The sequence below is a fragment of the Spea bombifrons genome, chromosome 2, assembly GCF_027358695.1.
Source record: "Spea bombifrons isolate aSpeBom1 chromosome 2, aSpeBom1.2.pri, whole genome shotgun sequence".
NCBI lineage: Eukaryota > Metazoa > Chordata > Amphibia > Anura > Pelobatidae > Spea > Spea bombifrons.
The window spans coordinates 49,417,762-49,445,249 of NC_071088.1; the positions used below are offsets into that span (position 1 = coordinate 49,417,762).

At 38.9% G+C, this 27,488-nt stretch overlaps 1 protein-coding gene across 1 annotated transcript in view; it reads right to left on the minus strand.

The window, feature by feature from the left end:
- Window positions 1-8,800: 8,800 nt before the first annotated feature.
- PACSIN1 (protein kinase C and casein kinase substrate in neurons 1) overlaps window positions 8,801-27,488 on the minus strand; it is an 80,696-nt gene continuing 62,008 nt past the window's right edge. The window contains exons 7-10 of the mRNA XM_053457871.1: window positions 24,693-24,813; window positions 24,458-24,582; window positions 23,503-23,696; window positions 8,801-9,095 (exon numbers count right to left, since the gene is read on the minus strand). Coding sequence (XP_053313846.1) covers window positions 8,959-9,095; window positions 23,503-23,696; window positions 24,458-24,582; window positions 24,693-24,813 — 577 coding nt within the window. The 3' untranslated portion in view covers window positions 8,801-8,958. The remainder of the gene's footprint in view (window positions 9,096-23,502; window positions 23,697-24,457; window positions 24,583-24,692; window positions 24,814-27,488) is intronic.

The window sequence follows — 27,488 nt, forward strand, 5'->3', positions numbered from 1 at the left end:
AGAGAGACACTCACTGGCACAGAGAGAGAGAGAGAGACAGACACACTCACTGGCACTGAGAGAGAGACACACTCACTGGCACTGAGAGAGAGACAGAGACACTCACTGGCACAGAGAGAGAGACACACTCACTGGCACTGAGAGAGAGACACACACACACTCACTGGCACAGAGAGACAGAGACACTCACTGGCACAGAGATAGACAGAGACACTCACTGGCAAAGAGAGAGACAGAGACACTCACTGGCACAGAGAGAGACAGAGACACTCACTGGCACAGAGAGAGACAGAGACACTCACTAGCACAGAGAGAGACAGTCACTGGCACAGAGACAGAGAGAGACAGTCACTGGCACAGACAGAGACACTCACTGGCACAGAGAGAGACATAGACACGCACTGGCACAGAGACAGAGACACTCACTGGCACAGAGAGAGACAGAGACACTCACTAGCACAGAGAGAGACAGTCACTGGCACAGAGAGAGACAGTCACTGGCACAGAGAGAGAGACACTCACTGGCACAGAGAAAGAGAGATTCACTGTGAATTAATCAAGTTTGCTTCTGCCTCCATAATATTCTGTATTTTCAGTAGTTCTGTTAAAACTTCATCCTCACATCCCACGTTATTGAAAAAGAAACAGCAGCCCAGCACAGCCCATTTGCACGTCCCGCGCTGCTGCTTCTTCTTCCTGTAGTTCTTTGTACCATGTGACCAAACAGTCACATGGTCTGCTGACATCACCAGAGTCCTTCTACTGGGTAGGAACTAGCCGCTACCCATAAGAACCGACGGGACCGTGGACACACGCGCAGATTCTCTTCAATTACCAGTGACAATTCTCCTGAGGAAGCCATAGAGACACTAGACTTGAAGACTTCGATTTTTACCCGATGGTCATGGGCTTTTTTAATATTTGAAACTTTGATGAAACTTTCAAGTTGTGCCACTACCAACTGTAAGTTCATCCTGATTTCTTAAAGCATTTTATCGGGACGTACTAAACAGCATATTGGGATGATGGGATGATGGGATGATTAGCTCCAACGCTCAGCACTATCAATAGGTGTCAGTACACATTTTACACTCATGGTAAATCAAAGTATGTTCTTTTAGGTAGTTCTTGATACTAAGTTGCAATGAATACATTTCAAAAAGAAGCTGCAAATGTTTAACTATTTAATTGCTGAAATATATACAGTTTTATAACGGAATCATGGTAAATTCTATAGAAATAATAGAAAAATGTTATGTAATCAAACTATTGATTTAATATGGTACATGTGTGTGCAACACCATATTTTATCTGTTTTGATTGGCACAATATGGGAATATATATTTTAACCCCTTAATGACAATTTCCGGTTCTGGCACGGCACGGAAAAACAAGTCGATTATGACAAATGACGTGCCAGAACCGGCACGTCTTTAAACGTAGATCGCTTTCTGCACCCAAACGGCGTTGCTGTAATGCCTCGACCTCGAGGCATTCAGCAATGCCACGATCGGCACCAGGGGCCATGTCTGGCCCCTCCCCGGGGCGTCAACAACCGCCATACATTGTATGGTGGCGGACGCCCGTTTTAAAAGCGTTTAGGAGGCGATCAACGATCACCTCCTAAACTTAAATGGTGTCGCTGGAATGCCTCGATCAGGAGGCATCCAGCGACACCAAACACTTACCTTTGGATGGACTGTGACCGCTCCGGAGAGCGGTCACAGCCGCAGCTGCTGGTGATCTTCGCCATCCGCAAGATGGCGGCGGCCCGGGAAAAAAACAATAAAGGTGAAAAAGTTCGCTAGACGGTCTCCAGACCTCTAGAGAACTCTGGCTCCACTTTCAGGTTGAATACAGGTACTGCATTCAACCATGCAAGTCAATGGAGCCCAGCTTTCTAATCACAGTGTGATTTAGTAAAAATAAAAATAAAATTAATAATAATTAGAAAAAAATAGTAAAAAAAACAGTAAAATGTTAAAATAATTTCCCACTGATGTCACTATCAGGGGAACCTTCAAGTTGAAAAAAAATGTTAAAATTTTTTTTTAAAAAAGGCAAAAAAAATAAAATATATATATATATATAAAATATATATTTTTGTGAGCAAGTCCTAAAATTAGCACATTAGCTTAAAACAATTCTCGCATGGAAAGAGTTAAAATACTGGCATATTAAATGCCCATGGGGTGTCTACTTGACAAATGTATGATTTGATGGGGTAAATTGAATTGGCCGGGTTCAACAATGTCCCAATTAACACGGGGGGAAGGATGGCCACACATCTAATTTGCGATTAGAAAAATGCACACGTACCAAATGTGGCCTTTTAGTTCACCCCAAAAATGACAAACCCATGCATATGGGGTATCACTGTACTCAGGAGATGTTGCTGAACACATATTGGGGTGTTGTGTGACAGCAGCATATACCAGGAGCTGTAAATTCATACATAACATAGGTGTGTGGGGGGAAAATACACACAAAAGAATACTACTGCAGACTTTGAAAAAATTCTGGTGGTAAAATGTGTGCATGCAAAAAGTTAAAATACCAGCATTTAAAATACCCTGGTGTGTCTAGTTTTCAAAAATATATGGCTTTATTGGGCACACTGAAATGGCCCGGCTCAAAGATGTACCAAATAGGGCATGGGCAGTGGATCCCCAAATGCCAAAGTTCAATATTGAAAAATGCGCATGTCCCAAATGTGGCCCTTTTGCCCCCAAACAGCCAGGCAAAATCATTCATGTGAGGTATCGCTGTACTCAGGAGATGTTGGCGAACACATATTGGGGTGTTTTGTGATACTGACATATACGAGAACCTTTTAATTCATACCTGAAGTAAAATGTGTGTGAAAAAACAAATGCAAAAAAATGACTACCACAAAGTTTGACAAAGACTGGTGGTAGATATGGTGCATGGAAAGAGTTAAAATACTAGCATTTGAAATACCCTGGGGTGTCTAGTTTTCAAAAATATATGGCTTTATAGGGCATACTGAAATGGCCCGGCTCAAAGATGTACCAAATAGGGCATGGGCAGTTGATCGCCAAACGCCAAAGTTCAACATTGAAAATGCGCATGCCCCAAATGTGGCCCTTTTGCCCCCAAACAGCCAGGCAAAATCATTCATGTGAGGTATCGCTTTACACAGGAGATGTTGCTGAACACATATTGGGGTGTTTTATGATAGTGACATATACCAGAACCTGTTTATTCATACCTGAAGTAAAATGTGTGTGAAAAAACAAATGCAAAAAAAATTACTACCATAAAGTTTGACAAAGGCTGATGGTAGAATTAGTGCTTGGAAAGGGTTAAAATACTAGCATTTGGAATACCCTGGGATGTCTAGTTTTCAAAAATATATGACTTGATGGGGTAAATTGCATTGGCCGGCTTCAAAGATACCCGAAATGGCACATGAGGGGAAGAATTACCAGATTTGGAAAAAATGGCTTTGAAACAGCAAAACACTACCTGAACTTATTGCCCCATAATGTGTAGAAAAAAGCAAAAAAACATAAAAACATTGGGTATTTCTAAACTCAGGACAAATAGTAGAATCTACTTAGCAGGTTTTTTCATTACCTTTTATAGATGAGTAAAAGATTTTTCAACTAACAGTAATTTTTTTCTAAATTTTTCACCATATTTTATACTTTTTTTAATAGTAAATAATATGATACAATCAAAACAATGTCATCTAAAGAAAGCCCTTCTTGTCCTGAAAAAAACAATATATAATGTGTGTGGGTTCAGTAAACGGGAAAGAAGAAAATTACAGCTAAACACGAGCAGCGCAGAAATGTTAAATTCTGCCATTGTCACGAAGGGTCCAAAAAGTAAAATCAGCCTTTGTCACGAAGGGGTTAAACATGGGGATGATGGGTGGAATATTATAGTTACATATGCTAAGTAACACATTTGACCTCTTTCTGATAAGAATATGGGTATAATATATTTTTTTACATGGGGATTATGGGTGGAATATCATGGTTACACATGCTAAGGAACACATTTGACCTGTTTCTGATAAGAATATGGGAATATTATTATTTTTACATGGGGATTATGGGTGGAATATTATAGTTACACATGCTAAATAACACATTTGACCCATTTCTGATAAGAATATGGCTATATTCATTTTTTTACATGGGGATTATGGGTGGAATAGTATAGTTACACATGCTAAGTAACACATTTGACCTGTTTCTGATAAGAATATGGGTATAATATTTTTTTTTACATGGGGATTATGGGTGGAATATTATAGCTTCACGGGCTAACAAACACATTTGACCCATTTCTGATAAGAATATGGCTATAAATATTTTTTACATGGGGATTATGGGTGGAATATCATGGTTACAGATGCCAAAGAACACATTTGACCTGCTTCTGATAAGAATATGGGAATATTTTTATTTTTACATGGGGATTATGGGTGGAATATCATGGTTACACATGCTAAATAACATATCTGATCTGTTTCTGATAAGAATATGGGTATACTCATTTTTTTACATGGGGATTATGGGTGGAATATTATAGTTACACATGCTAAGTAGCACATTTGACCCATTTCTGATAAGAATATGGGTATAATTTTTTTTTACATGGGGATTATGGGTGGAATATCATGGTTACACATGCTAAGGAACATATTTGACCTGTTTCTGATAAGAATATGGGAATATGGGTGGAATATTATAGTTACACATGCTAAGGAACACATTTGACCTGTTTCTGATAAGAATATGGCTGTACATAATTTTTATATATGGGGATTATGGCTGGAATATTATGGTTACACATGTTTAGTACCTTATTCGACAAGTTTCTTTTAAGAATATGGCTATAATTTTTCTACATGGGGATTTTGGGTGCAATATCAAAGTTAGAAATGCCATGGAGCATAATTAACCTCTTTCTGATAAGAATATGGGTAAAATCATTTTTCTACATGGGGATTATGGTTGGAATATTATGGTTACACATGCCTAGTGATGTATTTCACTTGTTTCTGATAAGAAAATGGGTATGATTAAATTTTTTCATAGATATTATGGATACTATGATATGATTGCATGTGCCATGTAACATATTTGATCTATTTCTGTTAAGAAAATGGTTATAAATGGTATCAGAAACAGGTCAAATATGTTCCTTAGCATGTGTAACCATGATATTCCACCCATAATCCCCATGTAAAAAATATACCCATATTCTTATCAGAAATGGGTCAAATATGTTCCTTAGCATGTGTAACTATAATATTCCACCCATAATCCCCATGTAAAAAAATGAGTATACCCATATTCTTATCAGAAACAGGTCAAATGTGTTCCTTTGCATGTGTAACTATAATATTCCACCCATAATCCCCATGTTTAAAATATATATTCCCATATTGTGCCAATCAAAACAGGTAAAATATGGTGTTGCATATACATGTACCATATTAAATCAATATTTTGATTACATAACATTTTTCTATTATTTCTATAGAATTTACCATGATTCCGTTATAAAACTGTATATATTTCAGCAAGTAAATAGTTAAACATTTGCAGCTTCTTTTTGCAATGTATTCATTGCAACTTAGTATCAAGAACTACCTAAAAGAACATACTTTGATTTACCATGAGTGTAAAATGTGTACTGACACCTATTGATAGTTCTGAGCATTGCAGCCAATAATCCCATCATCCCATCATCCCAATATGCTGTTTAGTACGTCCCTCCAAATGCAGTTATTTTAACCCTTTCCATGCACCAATTATACAACTACACTTTGCCAAACTTTGTAATAGTATTTTTTTTTAAAAAAAAATTTCCACACAAATTGTACTTTAGTTATAGATATACAGGTCCTGGTATATGCCACTGTCTAACAACACCCCAATATGTGTTCAGGAACATCTCCTGCGTACAGCGATACCCCACACACACATACCTCAAAGATGATTTGGTATATCTAAAATTATGCAGGTATTTACTTTTGTTGGAGTATGTCACGTTCTGCCCAGGCTGCGGAGCTGCATATCTGTCTTGCTTTAGTTTCTCTGTTTTGCTTCGATGATCCATTCCTGGATTTCCTTTTGCTTTGTTCTGATCTGCCATTCCTTGCTTCTGCTTCAGCTCTTTGCTTCAGCTCTGTTTCCTTTATAAGGTGTGCCCCACCCATGTGTTCTGTTTGTCTCAGTCTTCAGTCTAAAGGTATGTCTCAGTGCTAGGTGTTTGGTTTACATGTTTGTTTCGTACCACTTTCAGCAGGGATTAGCGTTAGGACCCACCGTCATTGGAGTACTTTGGCGTAGTGGTGGGCTAAGCATACTATGGCCATATCATGTGACGGAATCTCCAATTGTTATCAATCAGTCTTAGGCTAGTTCCTGTATTCATGTTTGTCTGTCTCTTATGTACCTTTGCCCTTCTTCCTTGTATCATCTGAGGATTCTGGTTCCTCTCTCCTCTCCCCATGTCCCAGTTAATATGTCCTATCCTTGCTTAAAGGAGAAGCGTCCGAGGGTTCCGGCTCCTCACTCCTTCCCCTGTGTTCCTTGCCTTGTTCCCTGTCCTTTGTTGTGCCCTGTAACATGTATATCTTGTCTAGTAACGTTTATTCCTTGTCTGATTCACTGTAGTGCCATGTAACATGTATATCTTGTCTGGTTATGTTTCGTGCCTGGTCTCCCTGTCCCTTGCTTGTTATGTTTCTGATATATCCTTTGCTTAGCTTCCATACTCCCAGCCTGCAGCATCCTACACGTGACTCCTGTGATATGTTTCCAGGGTGCCTACAGGATTTCGCTTTGTTCTGGACTACATCCGCTGCCATATCAGGGCGCTGGTGTTTGGCTGCACAACCCTAGGTGCTCATCACCTGGGTGAGTGTGGTCACCCTGCAACCAGGCCCTGTCCAACTCCACTACTGCATTGTGACTCCTGCACACAATCATTGGGCGGGCTGGGTCCTTTCAGTCATCTGTTTGGACCCAGTCCGTGACAGAGTAATAAGCAATAGACTTGTGCATGAGGCTAAAAATCATTTCAGACAAATTTTATTCTGGCCTTTGAATTCGGACAATTTTTTTAAATTAAGAAACTAAATTCAGGGACCAAAAACATGTCGGTCTCTCTCTCTCTGTCCCCTGCCTTGTATCTGTTCTCCCCACTTGCTCACTTACCTTCTCCAGCTGTTTTCTTATCTTCACTGATTTCTTGGCAGATTTAGAGACCCGGAGCAGGAAGAGGGGGTCAGTATGTGAGACCATGTCCTGCTACATAGAAAAAAAACTGGGGGGGGGGGTGTAGTGCACATACAAAGTGCCTGTGATAGAAGCCGCTCAAAATTTATAATAAAATCCTTGCTTGTCTGTAGAGGTTAATCAATCCACAGCTTTCCTTACTGACATTAAAATGGTTAATTGTCATGTGCATATTAATTATGTTCCCCTGAAAGTTTTACTTTTATTTAATGTAATAAAGTTTCACACAATGTAAGGAAGACTTACTTTACTGTGGGGGTTGTGGATATGTGGAACACCCTCCCAGTAGAAGTAACTTGAGGTCCACAGAACCCATGAGATCTTTATTTTTCTTTTCCTCATCTTTGATTTTAGCATTTGCTAATACGTAATAAGCAGCACTTGTTAGATTTATTGAGCTCTGAATGCTTAACACATGTACCCACTTTGAATCTTAACCACATTTTCTGGGGATGCTGCCAAAATGCTAATCCTTGTTTAAACCTGTATGACCCCAGATAAAGCCACATTTTGTAATTTCTGCCAACTGAAAATGCGTGAGAGGGAGAGGTAACTCATCTATAGTAGGCAAACCAACAAAGGAATTTAACAAAATGTTGGCACTTTTGTATTTTATTTTCATTAGTTTCATCGGGGATCGCACTTGGTTTTCGGGGATTCGTATGAATGTACAAAACATGTCACTGTTTAAGTTCATACTGAATCCACAAGTCTAAGCAATATATATATATTTTTATTGTAAATCACAACGGACATCTCATCTAGACAGTTTTCATCTATCATCCATATTATTGCTGGCATACAGGAGATTTGCAGAATGGACATAATTAGTTTGTTTCTAAAAGTGAAAGCATAAACACAGAGAAGAGTCCCATTTGTACCCCATTTGGATATTTTATGGATCATTAACAGACACTTAAGAGTCTGTAAATTGCTGCCTTGTTGGCATATTCTAGTTGGAGAGCTTGTTGCTATTACTGTCACATATTCATACTGGAGTGTCCTGTTTGTTAGCAGAATAACCAAAGCTTTGAGCCCCGGAGCATTGTACGATAATTTGGATGGTTTAAAGAGGGAGTTAGCCAGGGCATTTTGGAAGTGATGTGGTTTCAACTTACAAACTACACTATGCATTATGATGGGCAAACTCTGACAACTTTCTCCCACAGATTACCAGAGCTAGGAATTCTTAATGCACAGTTCGATTAGTGAGGTGATTTTCAAAATCTCTTGCTCAGTTAACTATAAATCATACAGGGCCAACCAAGCTCTTCATGCCAGAGGAGCTTGATGAGGTTGACTCTTCCTAATGTACTAGTACTATCAGGAAGGTGTAATGTTCCAACTCTCGTCCAGACTACCCTTTACTTAAAGACTTAAGCAAATATAATTTAAACTTCATCCGTATTTTTTTTTCTGGTGGTTGAATAATATTTATAGATTATGTTTAATGAGATGGATTTTTTTATTATGTGGGACAATATGAGATAATAATTAAAACAAAATTACAAATATAACATGCGGAATGTTTCCATATTTTTTAATATCATCTAACATTAAAAGGAAATATATATTCTGAATAATATTTTTTGGAAGCAGTGACAGGGATATTTTGGAGGGTAATGTCTAGTAACATGGTGTCAATCAATCATCTTCCTTCAGATTGTAAAGATCACAGCATGTTGGAAGATTGGGTTTTTTCAGACAAGGCAACATAATTAGCTGGGTAGAGGCCTTCTCGCCCATTGTCCAGTTGTCCCCTGCACCAGCCTTGCTCATCTTCCTCCTCCAACTTTGTCAGTTCTTCACCTGAGTGAGATCATAAAGGCTATATTAAACATACATTTTAAATTGAGCTATAGGAATGCCTTATTGAACTGTATCTTTCATGCATATGATGGATATTATGGTTTTTAGACCTTTACCTCAAAGGTTTGTAAACCAGAATTTTATATAACTACCTAATTGCAGCAAAAGTACTGTACTATCTTCTGTGATACTACCATTATTTTTATTATAAATTGTTGGCTAAAACTATAGCAAAACCATTTGTTCACTATATAATGGCAATACTTTCTTAAGACAAATCAATTTAGATACATTAACATACAAAATTTGTGAACATGATTAATGATTATTGTGATTTGCTATATGAAACATAAAACTATTAAATAATACAAAAGGCAAATTATAACCTTTGACATGGGTAAGTGGCAACAAAAAACATCACTGTGAACTTGCATACACAGAAAAACAGCCCAACTGAAAAATAGGAAAGAAATAGAAAAGAAAAAAAGAAATCTTGGAGTTAGGGTATATTTATAATAATATAAATAGATTAATTAGATCCTCCTGTTCCAGCAAGTGGGGGGTAATAATAAAAAAAAAAAAAAAAAATCGAACCCCTGGGGAAGCATACTCTCACTGACCCACCACCAGCCCACTGGGTTAAACGGCATAAAGAACACTGGATTTCCCCCCTCTCACACCCAATACCTCCTCCCCATTGCCTATCTTTGTTGGCTCAAAAGATAGGCTTCCTGATGGAAGGCAAATGTTAATTACCCATTAATAAGAAAATATATATGATCACATTAGTAGTAGCTTACAGACTAGCAAGTACCTGCACAACATGAGAACTTCAGTTTACATTAGCTGAGGTGTTAAAGATTAGGCACAACTATCCAACAATAATAGGCCACCACAACTTCAGTCTAAAACTACAATTCCCACTAAGTTCAGCTAGCAATATCTGATGCACCTCCTTCTCCGTGGGACTCCTAAGGCAGTATTGTAGGAACAGTCTACCCCGCATGTAATGGGAGCCCGGCTTGGAGGGCCCTGCGGTATATTTATCCAGAAATTCATATTCAGCAGAAGGGTCCACAGCAGGGGAGGTGATCTCGGGTCCCATGCATGTATGTATACGTGTGTGTGTGAGCAGCCTGTATTTCTCCTGAAGTTCCCTGTGGGTTTTTCTTTGTTTCAAGAACAATTCTTGTGCGTTCAGCTGTTTTTTTTTTTTTGTTTTTTTTTTTTTATGCTATTACCCTGCCTCCTTCACCTGACGCCTAGACCACTCACACCTGACCTAATGAACAGGCTTTATTTCCCTGCCTCCCAGTAACAGAGCTGTGATTTCATTTGGAGCCGCAGTTCATGCCGGACTCTTGATCTGTCTATTGGATTTACCTGCCTGCCTGTTACCGGACTGCCTTGTGGATTTGCCCTTTTGCCAGCCTGTTGCCTGTTTGACTTGGAATGCCTACTGGATATCCCCTTTTTGCTTGCTACCTGTCCCAGACCCTTTTGGATACCTACCTGGACTTTTCTACCTTCATACTCCCCAGCAGTCTGTATACATGATATGCCTCCTACTCTGCTGCGTATGATGTCTGCTTTGCTTTGTGTAATATACCTATAACCAAACATTCCGTCTGTTTCTATCTGTGCGTTCTTACACTCCTGCGCTCTGGACTCCGACGTTAAGGGCTGCAATATGATGAGCCTGACAATATGATGAAATATGTGTTCAGCAACATCTCCCAAGTACAGTGATACCCCCCATGCATGGGTTTGTTGGATTGTTTGGGAGGTAAAACACCACATTTGGTAAGTATGTGTCATCCCGCCCCTTTGGTCAGTCTCTGCCTATGCCTATCTTTGAGCCCAGTCACTGCAATTTACCCCATCAAACCAATCATTTTTTAAAAACAGACACTCCTTTGGTATTTGAAATGCTTTTACATTATCTCTTTCCATGTCAAGATTTTTGGGAAGATACGGCGCTAATTTTAGCACTTGCTCATAATAAACTTTTTTTTTATTCTTTTTGGCTTTTTACTTTTAAAAATTTTGCTGGAACTGGATGGTTACTCTGATGCATAATTATTTTTAAATGTTACCACTTTTTTTTCCCCATATTTTATTTTTTTTTTTTTAAATATTTTACTAATCACAGTGATTAGAAAGCTGGGCTCCATTGACTTGCATGGTTGAATGCAGTACCTGTTCAGTGTCGCTGAATGCCTCGTGATCGAGGCATTTCAGCAACACCACTGAAGTTTAGGAGGTAATTGTTGATCGCCTCCTAAATTTTAAAAACAGGAGTCCGCTGCCACACAGTGAATGGCAGATGTTGCCGCCCACGGGGAGGGGCCAGACATGGCCCATTATGCCGATCTCGGTGTTGCTGAATGCCTCGACATCGAGTAAACCACTTACCCGGGTAAACCACTTGGAGGAAGGGGAGAAGTGCACTTGTTTTTTTTTTTTTTTTTAAAACATCTCAAAAGAGAGACCTAATTTTAGAAATGGAAGGCCAGTCCTCCACTGCAGGCATTTTAAACGTGTCACAAGAATTTTACCACAACCTTTTTAATGAGAAAGTTATAAATCCTTCCTTTTAAAAAGATACTCTATGGGCCATAACTAATGTTTATGATCTGATGATCAAGTGGGTTTTAAGCAGAAAGCTGTCGTTAACCGAATTGAATGATGCAATTAAAAGCTTTTCTGCTGGTAAGTCCCCAAGAGAATCTCTATTGAATTTTAGACATGTTTTTGGGAACTTAAAGGATGATCTTTTTAGTATTTTTATAGAGGCTTTTAATGTCCAGGAGTTACTTCCTGGAGAAGAGGCATCATTACTCTAATTTTTAAGAAGGGTGGCAGATCAAAATTAGAGGACTGGAGGCCTATTACCCTACTGATGCCAGACTATACAATTATGACCAAGATTTTAGCTAACAGAACAAAAGATGTAATAGATAAGGTTATTCACGCAGATCAGATTTTGTTTATCTCTTGATTAAAAAAAATAAAATAAAAAAATAAAAGCTTTTGATCGTGTATCCCATGAATATATCTTTATGGCTTTAAAGAAAATGGCATTCCCAGATGATTGTATTCAGCGTATTAATGTTTTATATAAGTTGTCTTTTAGCAACATTTTAATCAATGGCTTTTTAAGTCTCTCTTAATTCTGGGGTGAAGCAGGGTTGTCTGCTTTCACCTCTTCTTTTTGTCTGTGTCATTGAACTTCTTTTAGCCCTTCTACGAAAGGATACATTTATCCGGGACGTCCCCATCCTGGAGGGGGGGCAGGGGTACAGGTAAAGGCTCTGGGCTACATGGATGATATAAGTGTATATTGCACAACCCCAGAGTCCTTGAAAACAGCTATTCGAACAACTGACTATTTTACATGTGCCTCTGGTTTTAAGCTGAATCCTACCAAATGTGACTGTTTTACTATTGGTGATTGGGATGCTGTCCAGACTTAAGGTGACTGTATTTTAGGAAAATTAAACCGCAAAATAGAATTATGGCAAAAAGCTGACAATGGAAGGGAGAGTTTTAAACATGGCAATATTCTTACCGATTAATTATGTACTTAGGAGTGATATTTCCCCCTTCTGAATTGTACGCAAAGAAACTTATGAGTGTTTGTTTTATGTTTTGCTGGAACTCCAGAAGTGAGAAACTTAACCTCTTCAGTCCCCTATGGACATACCGGTACGTCCTGCACTTCTTCAGATCAGAATGTCATTTGACAGCCTGGATTGCCCCCTGAATACATCGTTGACTTGCTGTTGCCCGATCTCACGTAACAGCTTCCAGCACAAAAGAAACTGTTACATTTTTAAATGCAGATCGCACGGTCGGGCATTCCCTTCCGGGTCGCGTTACTGCTGATGTCACCCGGAAGGTCATCAGAGGACAGGATATCTTCTGTGACTTGCATTGAGATCACAGTGTGATCGGTGCAGGGGGATCACAGGGAGGAGATTGAGAAACCATGTTTCTCACTGTCCTAAAAAACGATTTTGAAAAAAATAAAATAAAAATCACTAATAATAATAATATAATAATAATAATAATACAATAAATAATAATAAAAAAACAATAAAGTAAGCTAAGTGATGTCATTGTGACATCACTGGCATTAATAACATGTTCAAGAGGTCCCTAAGAGGACCTCTTACCAATTTAAAAAAAAATAAAATATTAAAAAAGATACAAATTATTCTTTTTTTTTTAAGAATTGACTTATTAATTATTGGTAAAAATGAAATTACACCGTATGCACTTTAGGCATTTCTATCAGTTAATGATTGAGATCATATAATGCACTTTATCAATTACGGCGAGCTAATGCAATATTAGTTTTTTTTTTTTTGTATTTAAGAACACTTTATGCACTTTAAATATTTTGCATTTGCACTTTAGTAATTAAGGATCAAGATTAATAAGTTGGTTCAATGTAACATGCACGCAACGCAATTTTTTTTTTTTTTCCCCTTTGTCTTTTTCTTTTGGTTATAACCATTATAAATAAAGCCCGCGAACTCCTCAATGGGGGCCTCGCACAATGTTAACCTCATACAGTGGTAGCACACAACATGAGGTACAGTCATTTCGATCCAGGTAGAGGGGAAGGATCGTATAATGCCAATCAAATTTCTGTACGGGTTGGCTTAGGAAATAGGACATATTTTGTCCTCTTCCATTTTTATTACTTTTTTCGCTTTCTCTTCTTTCTTTCCTTTTTTTTTTGTACTGCTCACTTTCCTTTAGCCGGGGGTTTAAATTTTCAAAACGAAAAATATGGTACGTTTTATCTCGTTAAATGCTCAAGGGTTGAACAGTCCTCAAAAAAGATCTTCATTGCTCAAATTAATAAAAAAAGAAAAAAATCGATGTATGTTTCCTACAAGAAACGCATTGGTCTAATTCTTGTAATGTTCCTTTAAAAAGCAAAAATATATCATATAATTGCTTCCTCTTTACAATATAAAAAAAAGAGAGGTGTCGCTATAATTATTTCTACTGACATAAAATGTGAAATTTTACTTCAAGATATTGATGTAGAAGCTAGATATGTGATAATTGTATGCAAAATAGAGGACCAACTATATACTTTAATTAACTTATATGCCCCCAATAGTGGTTCAATGAGATTCATAGAAAACCTTTTCAAAAAGCAGAAAGATATATCTGTGGAACCCTAATTATGGCGGGAGATTTTAATCTAATTCCCGATATTAATATGGATAAAATCCTAAAAAGGGGAGAAACTCTCGATAAGAGACTAGAAAGAACGGCTAAAAGCCTGACTTATGTTTTTTTTAAAAACAATCTATATGACACCTGGAGAGTATTTAACCCAACCGCCAAAGAATTTACCCATTTTTCTGCGCCTCATGCCTCGTATGCGCGCATAGATCTGATGTTAGGAAATTGCTCCCTAGTGAACAAAATAAAAAAAAGTTTGATTAAAGATATAATATGGTCAGATCATAACGCTATTATCTGTGAGACATTATCTAACTATTCCAAGAAAGTTCCACGGGATTGGAGAATAAATAATATGATACTAGATCAGCATCAACGTGTAGAATCCCTACGGAAACTAATTAAACTCTTTTTTCAGGAGAATGATGATGAATCGATATCTCGTGTAACTCTCTGGTGTGCTTTCAAAAGTGTTATTCGAGGATATTTAATTAAAATTGGAAAAATAGAAAATAGAAAAAGAGGCCCAGAGTTGCCTACGCTCTATATAAATCTATATGACCTCACTAAACTGAATAAAATATCCCCAACAAAATTTAGATCCCCTAAGATTCAGCAATTAAAAAGAAAAATAAGAGACTTGGAATTCAATAAGATTAGTACAAATCTAGAAAAATTAAAACAGTGGTACTTTAAGAATAATAGAGTGGATAAATCGCTAACCAATAGGCTGAAGAAAAAACAAGCTAAAAACCGTATCTATAAAATTATTGAAAATAACAGAATATGTACTCCAGAAAGTATAGGACGGGCATTTAATCGATATTACGTCTCCTTATATAATATAAATGATAAAACCCAACAGGAGGAAATTATAAAATATTTAAAAACTCTGCCCATACCTAAATTGAATAAGGTCCAATTTAGGGCTGCAACTAACGATTATTTTCATAATCGAATAGTTGGCCGATTATTTTTTCGATTAATCGAGGCATTCCAGCGACACCATTTAAGTTTAGGAGGCGATCGTTGATCGCCTCCTAAACGCTTTTAAAACGGGCTGTTGACGCCCCGGGGAGGGGCCAGATATGGCCCCCGTTGCCGATCTCGGCCTTGCTGAATGCCTTGACATTGAGGCATTACAGTAACGCCGTTTAAGGTCCACTCTCTGTTTAATGTCCATGTGACAGAACCCTCCATCACTGGGGCTCCTGGAGAGGCCTGAGAGCCAGCCTCCTCCCTATCGACTATGGGCCCGGGCCTTGTAGAGACTTCTGTGTGTGGATACAGGGGTTCAGTCTGCTGATGTACCCCATGTTTTAGCACTCTCAGTCTCAGAACTGTAACGTCTGCTGGACATCCTGTGGTAGGAAGAAGGCTGATTGTCTTAGCATTGTTGATTTGTATAGGTGTGAAGTGTTTCCCCTGTTATTGTGTGTTAGCCCTTATCTTAAGACCCCCTGTAGGTATGACTAGGTGTCACTGCTGCATACCTAATTATCAATTACATAACAGGTAGCTGTTAATCCTGTGAGCTCCTGTTATCTCTGTGTCCTGGCCATTGTCTGTCTTAAGCCAATTATATGTCTATCGTCATTCCACGTCTACGTCCCCAGTTAATGTCATTATTTATGTCTCGTGTCATCCTGTCCTTCCCCCGGATATTGTGTTGCAGGATTTGATCTAATTACTTCCTTCCTGCCATGGTAATTGGATCATGTGATATTTGTCTCGCCCCTTTTCTTACTTGTGTATATATAGCTCTGCCTTTGGTTTTAATAAATGAGTCCTGTTTTCACCTCAACATGAGTGTTGCCTGATGTTTGGGGTGGGCTGTAGCCACGCTGTGTAGCTAAGCTTCGGATAGCCACAGTGGCAATGCGGCTTCGGTGCAGCGACGTCCCTCCTTCTATCTACAACGCTGGTTCTGCCTGGTGCTGAAGGGGTTACTTGTTGGTGTCCCGTTAGGAGGAAGCAACGTTTGGCAGGAGTACCCAGTCGGGGTACAGGTCGGTCCCGTCACAGTCCACTCTCCCCAATGTTGTATATACTAACCATGGAGATTCTAGCAATTTATAATAAGGAAAAATGAAAAAATTAAAGGCATTACGTTAGGACAAGAAGAATTAAAAATCTGCTTATATGCAGATGATGTTCTCCTTACAATAGAAAATCCATCAAAGTCTATCAGAGAACTAATGATAATTATAAATAAATATGCAGAAATCTCCAATTATAAACTTAATATAGGAAAATCAGAAATTATTTTCTTAAATACTCTTGCTCAAATTAAACAAACAATACTACAGGAATTTAAACTCAAAGGTGTAGTACAAGAGTTCACTTATTTAGGTCTCAAAATAACAGCGAAAGTACAGGATATGATGGAAAGAAACTTTCTCTCCTGTTTTCAAGAGACCAACTACCTGTTGAAAAATTGGAAAAATAATATATTATCATGGGTTGGTAGAATAAATGTAATAAATTCTTATATTCTACCTAAATGGACTTACATCTTCCTCTAAAAATGCCAGCCCCATGGCTGAGTTTGATACAAACCTCTTTTAATAGATTTATTAACAACGGTAGAAAATCAAGATTGGGAATTAAACTCCTATCACAAAAAATGAATAAAAGGGGTTTGAGCTATCCTAGGATTGTGCGCGCATACGAGGCATGTATGGTAATTCATATATATAATTTACAATTAGAATCTAATAGGAGCCAACCATGGTTTAAGATCGAGCAACACCTTTCTGGAATTAGGAATTTATCATCGTGTGGGAATTTCAATCTAAGTTTAAGATAAAGACCCACACAATAAATAATATTATAATTAAAGATACCATAAAGAAATGGTTTAAAATCAAGAAAAAACTGGGGCTTAAAGACAAAATTCTAGATACAGCGCAGCTAGATATTATAGAACTTAATTTAGCAGATATATCTCTGTTAAAATGGAAAAGGTCGGGCATTGAAAATCTTAAGGATATTCTGATTGATAATCTTATAAAACCATATGATCAATTAGTCGACCAATTTTGTTTACCATCTACAGAAGTTTTTCCCTACTTAAGGATAAAAAACTTCCTTAGATATGCACTTTATAACACTGATGCAAACATTCATTCAAAATTAGGCCACATTTTTAACCGAAAAGAATCCAAGAAAATTTTGACAAAGATACATGAGGTAATAGAAAAGATAGACGGAATAGATCACTCTAACACCATCTCTAAATGGTCTAAAGTGACACGGACACAGATTACAAAGAAAAATTGGCAAAATGCAATATCTTTAACTCATAATATTATACATTCTATTTCAATTAGAGAAAACTATTTTAAAGTTCTAAATTGCTGGTATTGGATTCCGTCTAAGTTATGCTTAATGTTCCCTGGAGCATCAGAGATATGTTGGAGATGCAATAGGGAAAAAGGTGATTACATACATATATGGTGGTCATGTGGGGTGGTTAGTCAACTGTGGGACATGGTCTTTGATCTTCTTACAAAATTGGCAGTAGATAAGATAAATAAGTCCCCTGATGTTGCCCTTCTTCTTCTATTTCCATCCCCTCTTTCAATTGATAATACAATTTTACTAATACACTCTTTTTCGGCAGCTAAAATTCTGATTGCCAGGTTTTGGAAACATAACCATTTCTTTCAATGGTCGCAACTGAAGAAACAACTATTATACCAACTACAAATGGAAAAAGGGCTAGGATGGGTTAGTCAGACTCACCTTAGAAGAGTAGTAATTTATGAGGACTGGATTTCAAAACTAAATAATGTTTAAGCGTACCTATAATAATTATAACACCCCCGGCTTCTTTCTTTCTCTCTTTTTTTTTTTTTTGTTTTTTGTTTTCCTTGCTAGATTATTAGACATGGAAAAAGAAAAATGTCGGTGCGCTAAGCTAGTCACAGGCTCAAATAATACAAATGTATAATACGAGGCCTACCAAACAGGTGTAAGCATGCTGCAAAAAAAACAGTGTATTGGCTGTACAATATATACAAAAAACAAAAACTGTCTGCGCTTCTTACCCTAATAAAGTTGGCAACAAATATATAAACATAATGTAAATGAGAGGTTTTGGTTATATGAATTGGCCAAAACATAATTAAGCTCACCCGCCACGTCAAGGCACACTCTCAATAGGGTGAGAACCTACTCTCACCTCCTACATAGTGGGCACACAAAGCAGTTTATACTGCTACCAAAACCTTATTAATGTGTGGGGGAGGTGCAATTAAACCTCCTCCCTATTAACCCCTGGACAGCAAGCAGCAACCAGACTGATGAGGAGCCAACAACCTCAAATATGTGCAAACAGGGAAAAAGAAAAATGTCGGTGCGCTAAGCTAGTCACAGGCTCAAATAATACAAATGTATAATACGAGGCCTACCAAACAGGTGTAAGCATGAGTGTGCCTTGACGTGGCGGGTGAGCTTAATTATGCTTTGGCCAATTCATATAACCAAAACCTCTCATTTACATTATGTTTATATATTTGTTGCCAACTTTATTAGGGTAAGAAGCGCAGCCAGTTTTTGTTTTTTGTATAGATTATTAGACATAACTGCTTGTTTGATAATAAGTATTGGTACTGCTGCTGAAAAATATTTGTATTTACGAATTATGACATGTCCCCCTTCCTTATTTCTCTTGTTATCCCTTATTTTGTTTAAAAAAATCTTAAATAAATATTTGAAACAAAAAATAATATATATATATATATATATATATATATACAAAAAGATAATAATAAAGTAAAAACACTTATATCCCATTGCCCTAACACAACATCTAAACAGTATAACCCTCCTGCCCCCGTTCACAACCCCCAAACCCATTAAGCCATAAGCATAAACATTCCATAGGTTCCCTATAAGTGCTGGGAAAGTATGGAAAATCTATTTAAATTAGGTATTTCTGAAATCAGGACACCTGAATTAATACACTTAGAGGGGATTTTTCATCACTTTACCTAATTTTGTGAGGATTCAGAGGGAAAATTTATAAAAAAAAAATCCCTAATTTTTGCTAGTTTTTACTAAATTTCTCATCCTACATTTTTAGCTAATCATCTAACTATGGTATCAAAAGAAAGCTCTTTCTCTCCTTAAAAAAAAACAATATATAGTTTACATGGGTACACTATTCACAGGAAAGGAGAATAATCGCTGAACCAACATGGTAACATTGCTCTGGGACTTGAGGTACCAAAAACCCCTGGGACTGAAGGGGTTAAAAGAGAAAGCGTGCAAACAAAAGGTGGTAAGGGGATGCCTGATGTGAAACATTTTATATATAAAGTTGTTTTACTATGAGTTTTAAAAACTTTTACAAAGAATGTACCTTTGCTTCTTTTTTATGCTATGCGGCTGGTCATATTTTTAGGAAATCTAATTTTTACTCGCTGTCTCTTAACCCTCCTGTGCTTTTAAATCCGGCAAAGCATTATGTCTGTTTAGAAACAACAATACAATTTTATCACCTCTGAGATTTTAGCCCCGATATTTTATTAAATCCAAAATAAGCTGACTGCTGCTATATTATCAAAGGAACCAACTGAACAAATGGTACAATACTCTCTCATAGAGTCCGGAAGAGTTTGGCAGAATGTGCGTCGCCACTTTCTTGCCAACTCCAAGAGATCTTGCATGGCAGATAGTGTACGAATGTTTGCCAACTAGGCAATTTCAGCACAGGAAAGGTCTTGGTGCCACCGCTAAGTGCCCCTGAGATCAGTGTACCCAAGATGAGACAGTGTTGCATATATTTTGGAACTGCTTTTATGCACAGGACAAATGGGAAAAGACAGGCCCACTTTTAAAATGGATTTGTGACCTTCGGTTTTTTAAGCTATACAGTTGTTTTATGTGGCCTGTTGACCTGTCTGACATGGATTATGATAAATTGTGTAAAACAAGCAATTTGTCTTAAAATGGCTTTAAGTGGTATATAACACACTTTTTAAAGGATTGTAAAGGCATGACTTTGGTTACTTAATATGTGGAACGATCTACTTGCATGAACGTCCCAAAGACTGGTTTTATGTATCTATTGTAATTTTATGTATAATGTTTTAATTCATTTAATCATTTTAAATGTTCCATTATATCCTTTAACCTGTTTTAAAGAATGTATTTACTGTATAGTAGCATATAGTTAATAAAATTAGCAGCTTAAGATCTGGTTTCTTGTTCTGATATTCTGTGTATGACCTTGGCTTCGTTATCAATTCTGATTCGTGACACCGGCGGGTCCCAGACTAACCTATCTTCCAAGCCTGAGGGCTTCCGTGCCCTGCCTTTGCTACAGTTCCCCTGCCATTGCTACAGTTCCCCTGGGCTTCCCAGCTTCTGCCCTGCCAGTGGGCTTCCCGCCGTCTGGCCTGCCAGTGGGCCTTTAGTTCCAGGCCTGTCCGGAAACTAAAGACTGTTAAAGGATAGGATTTTTGTACATCTAAAATCACGTGGATTTATAGAAACATGGGTTTACTTCAGGGAGTTCATGTCAACTAATCTTACTGCTTTTTGATTGGGTGACTAAAATAATTGGTCAAGGTGGTACAGCAGACATTGCTTATGTCACAACCCAGGCAAGAAAATCAGGAATTAGCCTAGATGCAGGGGATACCCAGGCCTCTGACTGTACCCTATGATGTATGACTAATAAAGAGAAGCAGAACCAAGCAGTCAGGAATAGATTCCACTTGTCAGGGCTGTGATTAGGTCAGCTGGATATCGCAGGCTGGTCATCAGACAGGGTGCTAGTTATAGGCAGGACCGTCATAGGATACTGCTAACAAACAGTTCAGGGCCACTGACAGAGTTACAACTGAAAACTGCAACTACAAACAATGCAAAGGCTCTGAATGATTTAAACGGTAGGTACTTAAAGGGCAGGCCTGCATCAAATGGTTAGGTGAATGAGGCCCTGCTGACACCACCAATTTGTTGCCAGAGATCCAAAAACCTGTGAGCGTGAGCTCCAGAGCTGGATAAGCAATTACCGGAATTAGACAGAATCTCGGCATGCAGGGTGGAACTTTGACAGCTTATCTGAATTTCAGTAAGGATTTTGACACTGTCCAATATATAACACTTATCAATAATCTGCAAATGGATTCCAATACTGTTGAATGGCTTAGGCAGTGACAGAAAACAGAGGGATGAACAGAGTATATTCGGAGGAAGGTCTTGTTACCAGTGGGGTACCTCACTCCTCTGTACTTGGACCCAGGGCCGGAGGTGTGCGAGCTGTGCAGCCACACAGGGCACCATGGCAGCAGGGGCGCCATGCGGCCATTCTATCACCAAGGCCAGCTGATAAGAGTGAGTAAGATAATGAATGAAGTAATGTGGGGATAAATTGTGGGAATGGGTGAGAGAATTAACTTTGTGGATGAATTATGTGAATGAGTGAGATTTTTTTGTGTGTATCATAGATGTATAAATGATTTGGCACAGGCAGGGTGTTTGTGGGACAAAGATGTCACAGGACGGGCTGTTAGGGGACAAAAATGGCTCAGGCTGGGCTGTAATGTGTGTAATCTGGGTTCTGGTCAAGTTCTATGTGGACACCAGGGCTGGCCTTTTGGGTGTGCAAACTGTGATCTATGCCTGTAATTTAGTTTTTTTTATCTATACCTTTTAATGCTGAGTTTATATGTGGTTCACAGTTGATCTATACCTGCAAAGCCAGATTTGTGTATTCTGTTGATCAATATTTACTATGCTATGTTTGCATGCATTATTTATGCACCCTGCAAATACAGGGTTTGTATATCTTATTTAGTTGATCTATACCTGCAGTATCGGATTAATCGGATAAAAAGAAAATTTTCCATTTATTTTAAATAATTTAACAAAAAGGATGTTTAAAACAAACGGCAAAATAAAAAAAACTTTGTAAAAAATGCATTTCTTGTTTTTATTTCCCAACCTGTCCCCCCCCCCACTTATGCACATTTGAACCCAGGCTTGCCACACTGCCTCCCAGATATGCCACACTGCCTCCTAGATAGGCCACTCCGGCCTGCAAACATATGCCTTATACCCCCTGATATGCCACTCCATCCTCCCTTGATATACCACACTGCCCTCCCCACATATGCCTTATATACCCTAAATGCCTTATACTCCCAGATATGCCTTATAGCCCCAGATATGTCTTATACCCCCAGATATGCCATAGTGCCCTCATAGATTCACAGACTCGTTCACAGCACACTGACACAATACTTATAAATAAATACAGGATTAATCTACACTGCCCCCAGGATTTAGATTCCCCTTAGTTTGCCCCCCTTTACCTCCAACGGCACCTTAAGTTAACTTTATTAAATTAAATTAACCCTCAGTCCTCAGCATTAAATTAACCCCAAAGACCCCATTAACCATAACTGCCCCTAAATTAATCCTAACGACCCCATCAACATTAACTGCCCCTAAATTAACCCTAACGACCCCATCAACCATAACTGCCCCTAAATAAACCCTAAACGCCTCATTAACCATAACTGCCCCTAAATTAACCCTAAATGCCTCATTAACAATGACTGACCCTAAATTAACCCTAAACACCCCATTAACCATAACTGACCCTAAATTAACCCCCACCTCCCCTAACTTTCAGCAGCTTAATATTAATTTTATACTCAGATGAGTGTCTGAGCAGTGTTGACTGGGACTGGTAGAAAAAGGGGCGGGGCAAATCAAAAGTGATTGCAGGGAGGGACTAGGAGAAGGAAAGGGGCTGGCCAATCATCAAAGTGACTGCAGGGAGGGGACTGTAAGTAGTAACTGCTGTGAGTCACACTGAATGAAATGGATTATAAAACGAGGGGTATTTCTCAGTGCATTTGATCTGGAAAAAAACTCATTTTATAATCGATTCAACTAATTGATAATGAAATTCATTGGCAACGATTTTCATTATCGATTTTATCGATTAGTTTTTGCAGCCCTATGTTTCTAACATTTAAAAAACCAACACATCTGTTATAGTTTCCATTTAAGTATTTACAGTAAATAACTGATTATTAGCCACATGAGAAGTTGTGCTGAGTGTGTAACACATTTCTGGGACCTTTTTACACTAGCTAAGTTAAATTTCCTGAAAGGTATGGGGAACGTGGCAGATAAGGTTTAAGTAGTACTCAGACAATTAGTACTCCTGTACCTGCTTTAAAGCTCAGTTCGTCTTGCTCTTGTCCTTCATAGTCATAGAGTGCTCGAACACGAACTCTTCCAGCAGACTCCTCCTCAAATGGGTTAGCTCCTCCATTTGAGTCAACAGCTGGATATGCGCTGCTTCCACCCTCATCATCGGACCAATCAGCAGTGTAGATCTGGGCTTTTTCGTAACTACTCACACTATTAGATATATAAAAATGTATAAAAGCACATGTTTAACGTTATATGCAACTTTCAGCTTTTAAACATGCATTCAAAGCACGATTGAGCAAGTAAATCTAGGTGTGTATGGGAGAGGCTTCTACAACACAGAGGCTTCTATCAAATGACACTATAGATCTGTGATGAGTAACATTTTTTGATTCACGTCCTGCCTAGTTATCATTTGGGAAAAGTGTAGTCAAAATATCTAGACATGTCCAAATGGGACAAACATGATTCAGACAAATTTTTCGGTTCACCTGACCTTTTCAGGCAACAAATTTTGTTCTCTGCCTATTCTGATCCGCCTAAAATTTTGAGACATTTTTAATTTGTATACAGGGATATGGATGAAGATAGTAGACAGCAGATCGAAGGGAGAAGATGAAGATACGGAAGGAGAAGGTAAGGAAATATTTGGAGAGACTAACTGTGAATGAGAGAGACTGTGAGGAATGTGGGCCCACAGATGAAAATTCTGAGCTTTTTGCTTTGTTTTTGTCAAATTCGTTGAGGGTTTTGCCTCGTTTTCAGGGATTCAAAGTTACCATAATTCTTGAAATTTGCAATTCTAACTAATCAAATTCACAAGTCTAATACTTATCTTGCATGCTTCCTCATATTGTTAACTTTGCCATTATTCATCCTGCTTACTTCCATTTTTTTTTTCCATTTTACCCCCTCCATTTCATTCTGTGCCTTGCCAAAACAATTCCTTCTTTGTCCTGCCGGTCTCTCACCTCCCTCGGTCTCCAGCTTGGGAGCTGGTGTCAGAGGTTGAAGTCACATTGGAAGATGTAGTTCCCTCTACCTTACGAGTTTTCTCTTTGCGAGTGACAGTGTGGGTAAGATCTGGATTCCATTCCTAGGTAACCAGAGAGGTAAAGTGTCAATTCTAAAAAGTAGTAAAGAGCTTACTATAATGTCTTCCACTGCTGTTTCTGTTTTATTAATTTCCATTTTATTTCACCTCACCTCAAATTGTGGCCAGTTCATATGCATTCCAGGACCATGGGCAGCTCTGAACCAGCGGAGGTCTTCTTGCACATCAGAACTTTGGATGGTTTGCTCCAACTCCTTGTAAACTACCGCATAACTGTTGAGATATTACCAAATTTAATGATGACATGCCCACAGAGCCAAAGCAGTATTCACAACAAACCATTTTAGTTAGGTATAGGAAAACTCCTTCTCAAATATACAGGACAACTGGCTCTAACCTGGGTTTAACAGATGCCTGGAAGAGGATATGCGTCTCTATTGTCTCAATGCACTTTGAAGAGGATGGTACGAGTGGCTGAAAAATCTCCATGGATCACAGCTGGAGAATTGACGAAGTTAGATAAGTCTTTGGGTCAGAAAGCCTTCAACCCTACAATCTGATGTTACCTACATCACCACAAGTTGTTTGGAAGGGTTCCATAAAAGCCTCTACTCTCATCCAAAAATAAACTCAACTATCTTTGCCAGACACTACTAGAACTTCAAATGGGATCAGGTTCTACAGTTAGACAAAACCAAAATAAAGCTTTCTGGCAAAGGTGGTGATGATTAAATATGGTGGTGGCTCTTTAATGTTTTGGGGCTGTTTTTCTGCCAGAGGACCTGGAATTTTTTATAAGATACACGGCATCATGGACTCTATCAAATATCAACAGGTATTAAACACCGGACGGCCTCTGCCGGAAAGCTTAAAATTGTCCGTGGTTTTATCTTCTAGCAACACAATAATCCAAAACATACAACAAAATCAACACAAAATGGTTTACTGACCACAAAATCAAGGTCCTACCATGGCTATCCCAGGTCCCTGACCCGAACCCTAAACCTCGTGGGGTGAGCTAAAGAGGAGAGTCCACCAGCGTCGACCTCTAAATTTTAATTATCTGAAGAGATTCTGTATGCCTTATACTCCCAGATATGCCTTATAGCCCCAGATATGTCACTCCGTCCTCCCCAGATATGCCTTATACCCCCCAGATATGCCATAGTGCCCTCATAGATTCACAGACTTGTTCACAGCACACTGACACAATACTGACACATAAATACAGGATTAATCTACACTGCCCCCAGGATTTAGATTCCCCTTAGTTTGCCCCCCCCCTTTACCTCCAACGGCACCTTAAGTTAACTTTATTAAATTAAATTAACCCTCAGTCCTCAGCATTAAATTAACCCCAAAGACCCCATTAACCGTATGATCACCCGGGGAGGTACCGGGAAACGCGAAAGTGATGAGGTGGGTGTAGAGCAATGAGATCGCGCCTGGGCGTTTTTTTGTCAGTCCAACTAAGGCGTTCAAACTGGGATAGTGATGCCATTGTGCTGGGAAATTTGAGCGCGGATAAAAAGGACCTGAGCTGGAGGAAGTGAAAGGTCTCTCTCTGAGGTATTTGGAAAGTGGTGGTGAGAGTGTGCAGTGTGTGCAAATAGCCACGATGATACAGATGGCCAACCTTCGTAATACCCTGCTCTCTCCACCAGCGGAAAGAAGCTGGAGCCAGGCCCGCGGGGGAAGTCCGGGTAACGAAATAAAGGAGTGAGATTGGAATGTGTATGAAGCCTCTCTTTCCTCTTAGTTGAAGCTAACCTAATGAGGGTACCGTGGATAACCGCCTTGTGCACCTGCCAGAGTGTCCCAACTGCCAAGTCAGGGGAGGAGTTGACAGTAAAGTACGCCTCCAGGGCTTCCGCCACAGACTCACTGATGACAGGGTCTGCATGTAAGGAGTCGTTCAGTTTCCATGTGTAGCCTGGGGGGTGAGGGGAGAGACCCGAAAATACATCCTCGACTATCCCGTGGTCAGACCAGGTGATTTCGTGAATAGTGGAAGAGAGTAAAGCCGGAAGCAAGTTCTGTGAGGTAAAGAGAAGGTCTATGCAGGAGTAGCTGTCATGAGGATTGGAGTTGATGGAGTAGTCCCTATCCCTGGGGTGGAGTGCGGGTCAGATATCAAACAGGTTAATGTGTTTCATGAAGTGCTGTAGAGGTTTCGTCAAACTTTGTGGTAGTCATTTTCTTGCACACACATTTTACTTCAGGCATGAATTTATATGTCCTGGTATATGTCACTGTCACAACTCCCCAATATGTGTTTTGTAACAATTCCTGAGTACAGTAATACCACCCATACATGGCTTTACCTGGTTAATTGGGGGCAAAAGGGCACAATTTGGGGCACACACATTTTAAAACTTGGAACCTTTACATTTGGTGATCCTGTGCCCATGCCCTATATGGTACATCTTTTACGTGATGTGCCAGGAATGTCATTGTCACTCTGCTCAGTTTTTGTGCCGTGTAGACCCTTTTGCCCTTGCTGTATTATTTTCCTTGCTGACTCCCCCGTAACAGACCCCGGCTTTTCAATTACGTCTTCCTGACTCTCCGTGTACCACACCCCGACTATACTTTTGTTTTTGCTGCCCTCCGTGTTCCTGACCCCGGCTCTCCTTGTCGACCCTGGCTTTTGTTGTACCCCTGACTCCATCTACCTTGGTGTTTTGTGGGTTACGATTGCCTGCATTCCGGACTCCACCTATATGCACCTGGCTCCTATATCCACTGCTGCTTCCTGTCATATTAAATGCCGGCACCGCGACCGAGCTAGAGCCCAATTGAATCAAAACATATGCTACTGCAAACATTTTTAATTTTTAGATGAAAAAGTTCCATTTTATTCAGTGGAAAAAAACAGTGATCACATTATTCTTCATGATATTCTTGTGAGAAACTTTTATTTCTTTATTAATTCATGTGAACTTTTT